Source organism: Gossypium hirsutum, chromosome D04 (genome assembly GCF_007990345.1).
Source record: "Gossypium hirsutum isolate 1008001.06 chromosome D04, Gossypium_hirsutum_v2.1, whole genome shotgun sequence".
Lineage (NCBI taxonomy): Eukaryota > Viridiplantae > Streptophyta > Magnoliopsida > Malvales > Malvaceae > Gossypium > Gossypium hirsutum.
In genome coordinates, this window is record NC_053440.1 from 57758762 (window position 1) to 57767781 (window position 9020).

Genomic DNA, 9020 nt, shown 5'->3' on the forward strand with positions numbered 1-9020 from the left:
TTCATCTAAAAAGTTATAAAAAAAACCCTCAATGTAAAAAAAAAAAAAAGAAGAAAAAGCAAAACTGCAAAAAAATCTAATTACACAATATGTAAATATTGACTAAATTAATATGATGATAGCTAAATGACCATTTTATATTTTTTTATAGTCAAGTAACAAAAGAAAAATTCAACTACTGGTGTAGTTTAACCTTTAATATTTTAGGACTTTCTCTTCAGTGTCACTGTAAACTGGATTTAAATCCACAAATTAGAGAGAGAAAGATAGAAATGTACTATTATTTCCCCCCCTCTCACAGAGCTCACTCTCTATAAATATATCAAAATCTGTTCAAATCAGCTAGATTTCAACTGATTTTGAAACCCTAGCATTTGGATCCATTTCGAGTTGTAGATGTGAAGCGAACTTTTCTCTTTGAATAGATATTTCTTTTTTTGGTTGCATTTTGTGCTGTAAAGTGGTGCGACTAAGTGTTTGGATCGGAGATGGAAGAGGTTGCCGGCGAAGCGGCGGAGGTAAGAACCAATGTGAGGAGTGAGTCGCCGATGAGGATGACATCGGCCACCACGGCGGGTGTTCCTCCGTCGTTGACGGTCTCGGCGTCGTTTAGAGAGAGTGGAGGGAAAGGCTCGTCGAGGAGGAGAGGTGTTAGACCTAGCTTCGACGCCGATAATGATTTTGTTCCGTTTCTTCACGGGTCGGATCCGGTGAAGGTGGAGCTTACCAGATTGGAGAATGAAGTTAGAGGTGATGAATGTGGATCGATCTAGGTGTTTTTCGCCTTGATTCGGTTAAATTTGACTGCGTTTTACTGCTTTTTATTTATTTATAAATATTATCTTTTATTTTATTTTGATATTATCCTCTTTGTTTTTGGATTGGATTACAGATAAAGATAGAGAATTGGGAGAAGCACAAGCGGAAATTAAGGCATTACGAATGTCTGAAAGGCTAAGAGAAAAGGCTTGCGAAGAGGTTGGTTTATTTGTTTATTTATTTAAATATTATTGGGCTTTAGTTTATGTAAGAAATTAAATTGTACTGATAGGTGAAGTGTTTTAGGAATAGTCGAAATTAAAATAGTAATTATTTTAGATTTTTTTAAAAAATCTAATGTTAAGGATAGATGTCTGATCTTAGTGGAATGTCCGCCTCTTTTTTTTCATTAATGGATATGAGTTTAGGGGCAAATTTAAGGTCTCTTTGACGTTAGAGATTATATTACTGTTATAGAAATAATAAATTGATAGAAGATGGGTTGTCTACTCTCTGCATTTTTGTGTATATTGTTAGGGGAGAGCAAAACTCGGTCAAAATCAACTTAACCAACCTAACACTATTTGGTTTAATCGGTTTGGTTAGTTTGGTTTCGGTCTATGTCTGTTAAAAAAATCAGTTATGTTACATATAAAACCGAATCAAACAGATTAGCCTATTTAATATAAATATAAATGAAATATAGTAATAATATATAATATGAATTAAAAATGCAGTATTGTTATTTTACTGAGGAAAAGTAGATTTTTCTGATGCTTGGAAAGTTGTTTCTAGTCTTTGATGATATAGCTTACTGAAATACATCATGCATTGGTTACTTGGACTTGGTCGTATGTTCAATTTTTTAAAGATTTTCACATAATCTAGAACTTGTTTCATGGTTTTCCTATTAGATTAATTGTTCTTTGTTAACCTTTTTTCCCCCTATATTTAAGTATCTACTGCGGTTTAGGGTTTGCTCTCATGATTAAATGGATTGTTTTGATGTCTTGAAATTCAGATGGTTAATAGACCTCTTTGTTTAATGACTTACTATTTCTGCATATAAATGAGTGGTCCTTAGTTTTGTTCCCAAAAGACGTATTATTTTTATGTAATTTACGACCCTTCTATGCAGATCAGTGCTCTTGCATCTAAGACTGTAGTTATGAAACTTTTTGCAGTGGTTTCATATACGACTTATGACTGTTCGCTTTATTGGACAGATTTGAGATGTGGTTTTACTCGGATTTCTTGATTGAGATGGAACTGACTGTTTTTATTTTTCTTTTGTACCATAGCTCAGTGACGAGCTCTCAAAAATGGATGAGAAGCTTAAATTGACAGAATCTCTTCTTGAAAGCAAGGTATTGGTTTCAATTCCTTTCAACCCTTATTATTTTTTCTTTTGTCGTGCTTCTAAATTTAGTTAATAAATATGTACCACAGAACCTTGAAATCAAGAAAATAAATGATGAGAAGAAGGCAGCCATGGCTGCTCAGTTTGCAGCTGAGGCCACTCTGCGGAGGGTTCATGCTGCTCAAAAGGACGATGATATGCCTCCAATTGAAGCAATTCTTGCACCCTTGGAGGCTGAGCTGAAGCTTTCTCGGCAAGAGGTATTTATATGTCTTTTCAACCTTTGTTGGTCTGACTTTTCATTTTTATGGAAATAACGATGTCCAGCATTCATTTTAGATAAATGAATATGGAGATACTATGACCTCCAAGGATCATCCTAATACATTAAAAAAAAACATAGAAAAATCTAACCTTATCCATGTTGGACACAAACCTGTGTCAGATAATGACATCTGAGTCTGAGTAACATAGTTTTCAGCTGTTGGTTCTGTCTATAGAGAGAAGTGGAGAAGGATCTCTAAACTTGTATGTGATTGATTATTTTCTTACTGGTTATTTCTTTCGCTTTTTGCAGATTGCAAAACTTCAAGATGATAACAGAGCGCTTGATCGTCTAACTAAATCAAAAGAAGCAGCTTTACTTGAAGCCGAAAGGACTGTTCAGGTTGCATTGGCCAAAGCGTCCATGGTGGATGATCTCCAAAATAAAAACCAGGAGTTGATGAAGCAGATAGAAATTTGTCAGGTATTCCGATCATTTTTTATGTTTCCTGTTCTCTGGTCCATATATTTTTGGCTTAGTCTGTTTAACCGTATAATGAAGAAAGTCACTTGTTTACAATTTGTCTATGGTAGGAAGAAAACAAAATTTTGGACAAAATGCATCGCCAAAAGGTTGCAGAGGTTGAAAAGCTTACACAAACTGTAAAGGAGCTGGAAGAGGCTGTTCTTGCTGGTGGTGCTGCTGCAAATGCAGTTCGGGATTATCAACGGAAAGTTCAGGAGATGAATGTAATGCCTGGATTTTATATGTCCAAGTTTGCTTGGTTCCTTTTTGTTGGTATTGTCCTAAATCTCTTCTTGAAATGAATGATTTGTGTTTATGTTCCTTAGGAGGAAAGAAAAACTCTTGATCGAGAACTGGCACGTGCAAAAGTAACCGCTAATAGAGTGGCCACAGTTGTAGCAAACGAGTGGAAAGATGCTAATGACAAAGTGATGCCTGTGAAACAATGGCTTGAAGAGAGGAGATTCTTGCAGGTTTTTGCAGACGGTTTCTCCCATTGAATAAAACTACAAGATGTTGCCTTAATACTTTCTATTCATTGTGGACTTTATTTCTTCCAGGGAGAAATGCAGCAACTTCGTGACAAGCTTGCTATAACCGAGCGAGCTGCAAAATCCGAAGCACAATTGAAAGTAATAATCTGATTGTGACGTCACCATTCTGTTATTTATGACGTTGCTGTTGGTTTCGAAATTAGAGCTTTTGTTTGATTTTCCAGGAGAAATATCAATTGCGGCTTAGAGTTCTAGAAGAGAACTTGAGAGGATCTTCTAACAGCTTTAGTCGCAGTACATCAGTTGGAAGAAGCACGAGCAATGGGCCTTCCAGGCGTCAGTCACTTGGTGGAGCTGAGAACTTCTCAAAGATTTCATCCAATGGGTTTTTACCCAAGAGATCACCGAGCTCTCAATTGAGATCCTCTTTGTCTTCTAGTACTGTGTTGAAGCATGCGAAAGGAACATCTAAGTCATTTGATGGAGGCACGAGATCATTAGACAGGGCTAAAGTGCTTTTAAATGGAGCAGCCTCAAATGTTTCAGTAAACCATCCTTCTGAGGGGATCAAGGAGAGTGAGTCAACGAGTAGTGAAAAATTGAATGATTTCCAGCCAGTAGACACTGAGGACAATGTTCCAGGAGTTTTGTACGATTTGCTGCAGAAAGAGGTCATAGCATTGAGGAAAGCTGGTCACGAGAAAGATCAAAGCCTTAAAGATAAAGATGATGCGATTGAGGTAGATGCATTTGCTCTTTCAAGCCAATACCATTTTTAATTTATCATTCCAGATAAATACTGTAGTAATCCTTGTATCTTTCAGATGCTTGCTAAGAAGGTCGAAACATTGACAAAGGCAATGGAAGTTGAGGCTAAAAAGATGAGAAGAGAAGTTGCGGCTATGGAGAAAGAGGTTGCTGCCATGCGTGTGGAGAAAGAACATGAGAATAAGGCCAGGCGGTTCGCTAACTCCAAGGGACCGGCTGCTCAGCTGCTTACTGGAAGGTGCTTTTATTGTTTATATTGTTGTTTAGATTTTTATACTCTTCATTTTCCTTTAGGTAGAAGTATTAGGAGTCAGATTGCATTTTACACATTTTACTCAAAAATGGGCAAATTAGCTCTTGTATGTTAGATCAAAAAGCAAACTGGTCCTATTAAAAATTCTATCAATTTTTACTGTTAAAAACTGGTCGTTGTAAGTTAGCATAAGGTACACATGGCATGTCACATGTCCCACCGATTTTTAACAATACAAATGGATAAAATTTTTACCAGAAAGGACCAATTTGTTCTTTGATATAACATACCAAGGATTAATTTACCCATTTTTTGAGTAGAGGGGACAAAAGGCAATTTGATTCATTGTACAGGGGCTTCCATGGTACTTTAACCTTTTCCTTTAGTACTATAAGTTAAAATTAATCTCCCTAGTTTGTCGCATTTGCCTCTTATAAATTGCGGAGTTAGCAGCCATGGTATGACCCTATTTAACTTCTCTTCATTTTTCTTTAATTACTTATGCCCGACATCCGTGTTAGATACATATCCAGATGCTGGTATGAGGATATGACCTCCAAGAACATATGAAGCCTATCTTAGTAAAAGATACTGGACTCTGTAACCTTGTTGGCTGTTACCCATTATGTTGCTTTGGACTAAATGTATATGCCGATCACGTTATATAGGTTTCCCGGGGATTGTAACACACTTTTGGATAGTATACTTTTAAGACCACTGATGAGCCTTAGAATCAGTTACATGTTGATCTTGGGATTCATTTAAATTTGGTACTTCAAGTCATTTCGTACTTGTGTATTAGTGTTGGATACGAGTATGTATCTAACATAGGTATATTCAATTTTTTCCAAATTTTTTCATGCATATGGTCATACGCAGTACTTGCTCTAATATTTGTCGGATACAGCTTCAAGTTGTAGTGATCAGTTCTAATGGATCCACTGGTCGTTTCTTTTCAAATTTCTGCCTAATTGATTTCTGATGACTTGCCGAGCCTAGAGTCAAGGCCTATAATATATGAATGTCACCATGCTAGTTTAGTTTTCATTGATTACATATTGATACTCGATATAGCTAACCAAATTCTCAAATTTATGCAGAAATACGTCTCGTAGTGGGTTAACACGCAGCACTCAATGACAATAAATTTTAATCAAAGCATCAACTACAAGGAGTAATGTCGCATAAGTCTCCTGGATCCTTCCTTTTACTTTTTATAATTTTTTACCTCCTTTGGTGATTGATTATAAAGATATTATAACTTGCATGCTGATGAACCTGCGTTCATTAAAATTGACTAATAGATGAAATCCAGGGAAAAAAGGGTAAAATTCGGATGAAGAAGACATCGATTTGGTATGCTTCTAACAAACTGCTTATTCCACTTTTTAGAGATTTAGGAAAAAGGAAACTATTGACTATGGGCTAACATTATGTTAGGTTTTCATGCGTGGCCAGTGATTGTGTGGTTGTATAGGTAGTTTCTTTTTTTTCCCCGGAATTTCTGCCGTTGTCCCATTTTTCGTTTTTTGCATTTCATATTTGTAATCTGCAACTAGTGTGATTTGTCTTTCAAGTTTGTTAATATTCTTGTATTGAGATCTGTTTGGTTGTGTTATTCATTAATAGTTGCTTATAGATCTGGAATGATCGTTTTTGTTTTTTCTTTGGATGTTGGGTACTGTTTTTAAGGGTGAGGTTTTGTTTGGTTCGGTCTTAAAATTTTAAAATCCCAACAAATTTTGGAGAACCGATCGAAGTATAAGTGAGAAATCGAACTAATCTAATTAGAATTAATCAGTTCGGTCTGACCAGGTTTTTCGGTTTCTCATTCATTGTGAGGCTGGATAATGATACCATTCTAGAAATCATTTTACTATTTAAGTGTTGGTCAATGATGTTTGAACCAGACAATATCGGCTGGTTGGATTGGGAGCCAGCGGGGGTTACTGGTCCGAAGAATGGCTTTAATTCGGTTAGACCGGTAACTGGCACGGATCGATTGAATTGACAGTTGAATTGGGGTTTTTATTTTTTAATTTTTAACGATTTTTCAATCAAACAGGTCGGATTGGTGAATTGGTGGCTGAATTGGTTCGGTTTAAAGGACATTAGTGTTGGTTTGTTTAGTTATTCGATTTAGAAATAAATAAATAAATAACTAAAAAACAACCACATAATTACGTCCAATTTAAAATACATGTCAATAAGCATTCTTGATGAAAATTGATGTCGGAGACTGAGTGCTCAGATTTAAGTCTCTCATTTTGTATAAATATTGAGGTCTTTCAATATGTCGGTTTTGTCCAATGTTATTATGGTCTAGGTAAGTCGGAATTGAGTCATGTTTTAAATGTTTATTTTTATACTTATACTCCCTCAATAAAAAAGAACTACCTTATCAAATAAGGTGAAAGTCTAAGAAATTTCTATTTTAGTCTTTGTATTATTAAATAGATATAATTATTCATTGTGTTATTAAATAAATTTAAATTGAAATAGAGTTAATATTTGCTGTTTAAAATAATATCATTTATTTATTTTTTTTATAGTTTTGTAAATGAAATTTTTGTTTTTTTTAATTGAATTGGAGTTGAATTTCTTTTTATATTACAAATGTTAATTTTGATACCATTTAGATTTATTTGATTGGTTTTAATAGTATAAAGAATAAATTGATTTATTTAATAATAGAGGTATTGGATAAAATCTAATTTAAACAAATTAAATTGATAGATTGAATGAACATCTTAAAATCAAATTTTTTTAATTGAATAAAAGTTGAAACTGAGCAAACTAACATTATAAATTGACTAGATTTTCAAATTTTTTGGATTATTATTTTCTTGATTTTCCTGCTAGGTAGAAGCTAAGCGGGACTTGAAAGATTCCCAATCGAGACCTTTTTCAATGTATTGTATGTTGGAAGGATCAAAAGGACCTTTGATTCTATCAATGGAGTTTATCACTGCTCTTTTTGGTATTACACTCTTTGATGGATCTGGTGATGTCCCATAGCTCAAACACGATGAAAACCCCTGCAATAATGGCAAATTTATAGAGGAATTAACTATATGAAATATATTTAAAACATATGGATTAGGGTTTATGCATCAAAAAAAAAAACTTTAATTGGTTAAAGTACCATGACAAATTTTTGTATTAGAAGTTAATATTTTATTCTTTTTACTCAAAAAGTTAATATTAGAAGTTAATATATTTAAAACATCTTTTGAATGTTAAATCAAAGAATAATCAATCTTTTATATGGTTGATGGTATAATCAGATCAATCTTTTATATGGTTGATGGTATAATAAGATTGTGACACATAGTATCTTACATATGTTTTATATTGACATAACAAGAATTATCTTTTAACAATAAAAAATAATGAAATTTTTAATAGAAGTATCAATTTACTTTTTTTTATCTAACATACATGAATTAATTTATTTATATTTTTAATAAAAGGGTAAAATGCATGGATTTTCATGATGCTTTTACCACTTAATCTTGATATATTTTTCCATTTTGATAACTATAATTTTTCATCCCATTTTAGAATTTTAACAATCATTTTCATCCCAACACCAATAAGAATGTGAAATGTGGCATACTTTTACCGGATGCTAGTAATGAAAAAAAATTAAGTACTAAAAGGAGAAAAAGTATAATTTAAGAGTCAAATCATGATTTAAGAAAAAAATTAGGATACTTTAATATCAATTAGAATGTATTGAGATTTAAGACTAATTTAAAATCTACATTATAATTTAGGGACGTATATTGCAATTAATCCTCAAAAAACAAAAACAATTATAATTTCATAAACAGACCTTGAAAATAAGAACCTCAACTTGTTGTTCATCCACAAATGCATGAACAATAAGAGCTTCTTCTCTAGCGGATTGGCTATAAATTTCGAGCATTGCGATCTCTTTGTTATACCCATTTGCTTTTTCTTCTTCATCATCATCGTTTTCATATCTGATTCTTCTTCTTGCAGCAGCACAAGAAATGCGGTGAGCTCTTCGATAATTGCAGAACTTAAAAGCTTTAACGGCGACGACAATGGCGGAACGATTGGTTTTTAAGGAGTTTATTTCCTTGCGGAAAATGGGTATCATTGGAGGTGTGAGAATTGTGTAGCCCATGTTCATATATGTTTCGGCCATGGTTGAATTTGAACTAGTGTTCTTCTTCACCTTTGGGAATTGGATAGTTTAAAAAGATAAGGTGGTGGCACTATCACAGTTTTAACGTGGATGGTGAGAATATCATAGCCCACGTGCCCTTGAATCTGTTTTTTAAAGGGTTAATTTCACTAAATGTTCTCAAATAATCAAAATATCCTATTTGAGTCATTAAAATATTAATATCGTATCAATCAGTCTAACCATTAATTTTGACCACGCAGAAGCGAAGATAGAAAAATTTTCGGGATCGGATTAAGTTGCATATTTTTATGAGAATTAAAATAAAAGTTCAATTTTTAATAATTTATATATTTATAATTCTAAAATATTAAATAAAAATTTTGTAAAACTTCAAGAGTCAAAAGTGAGATTTTATATTTTAGGGGGTCAGGACTCTT

General features: G+C 33.5%; 2 protein-coding genes across 4 annotated transcripts; one reads left to right on the top strand and one right to left on the bottom strand.

The window, feature by feature from the left end:
• The first annotated feature begins 178 nt into the window (after window positions 1-178).
• Window positions 179-8565, top strand: LOC121216005 (microtubule-associated protein 70-4). 3 transcript variants are annotated; one of them, XR_005911978.1, is made up of 12 exons: window positions 179-750; window positions 893-978; window positions 2061-2126; window positions 2209-2379; window positions 2697-2867; window positions 2978-3133; window positions 3236-3382; window positions 3470-3541; window positions 3628-4143; window positions 4228-4409; window positions 5525-5780; window positions 5865-6023. XR_005911978.1 is itself a non-coding variant. In XM_041091083.1 (12 exons), exons 1-11 carry the CDS (start codon window positions 489-491, stop codon window positions 5562-5564), a joined length of 1869 nt encoding a protein of 622 aa, XP_040947017.1. In that variant the 5' UTR covers window positions 179-488; the 3' UTR covers window positions 5565-5598; window positions 8433-8565. The 3 variants fall into 3 exon arrangements, 2 of the variants coding, with proteins under 2 accessions (XP_040947017.1, XP_040947016.1); XM_041091083.1 differs by lacking the exon at window positions 5865-6023 and adding an exon at window positions 8433-8565 and having other exon boundaries at window positions 5525-5598; XM_041091082.1 differs by having other exon boundaries at window positions 5525-6023.
• On the bottom strand, window positions 7139-8620 carry LOC107911566 (uncharacterized). The gene is made up of 2 exons (XM_016839409.2): window positions 8263-8620; window positions 7139-7462 (listed from the first exon to the last, which is right to left on the bottom strand). The coding sequence occupies exons 1-2, from the start codon at window positions 8599-8601 to the stop codon at window positions 7283-7285; spliced, it is 519 nt and encodes a 172-aa protein (XP_016694898.1). The 5' UTR covers window positions 8602-8620; the 3' UTR covers window positions 7139-7282.
• Window positions 8621-9020: the final 400 nt, after the last annotated feature.

Bases quoted from the DNA above. Each gene is read 5' to 3' on its own strand.
- LOC121216005 (XM_041091083.1), top strand. From the start codon at position 489: ATGGAAGAGGTTGCCGGCGAAGCGGCGGAGGTAAGAACCAATGTGAGG. The intron at 2,127-2,208 runs GTATTGGTTTCA...TATGTACCACAG, and splicing joins AATCTCTTCTTGAAAGCAAG to AACCTTGAAATCAAGAAAAT. The intron at 4,144-4,227 runs GTAGATGCATTT...TGTATCTTTCAG, and splicing joins ATAAAGATGATGCGATTGAG to ATGCTTGCTAAGAAGGTCGA.
- LOC107911566 (XM_016839409.2), bottom strand. From the start codon at position 8,601: ATGGCCGAAACATATATGAACATGGGCTACACAATTCTCACACCTCCA. The intron at 7,463-8,262 runs GTCTGTTTATGA...CCATTATTGCAG, and splicing joins TTGAGGTTCTTATTTTCAAG to GGGTTTTCATCGTGTTTGAG.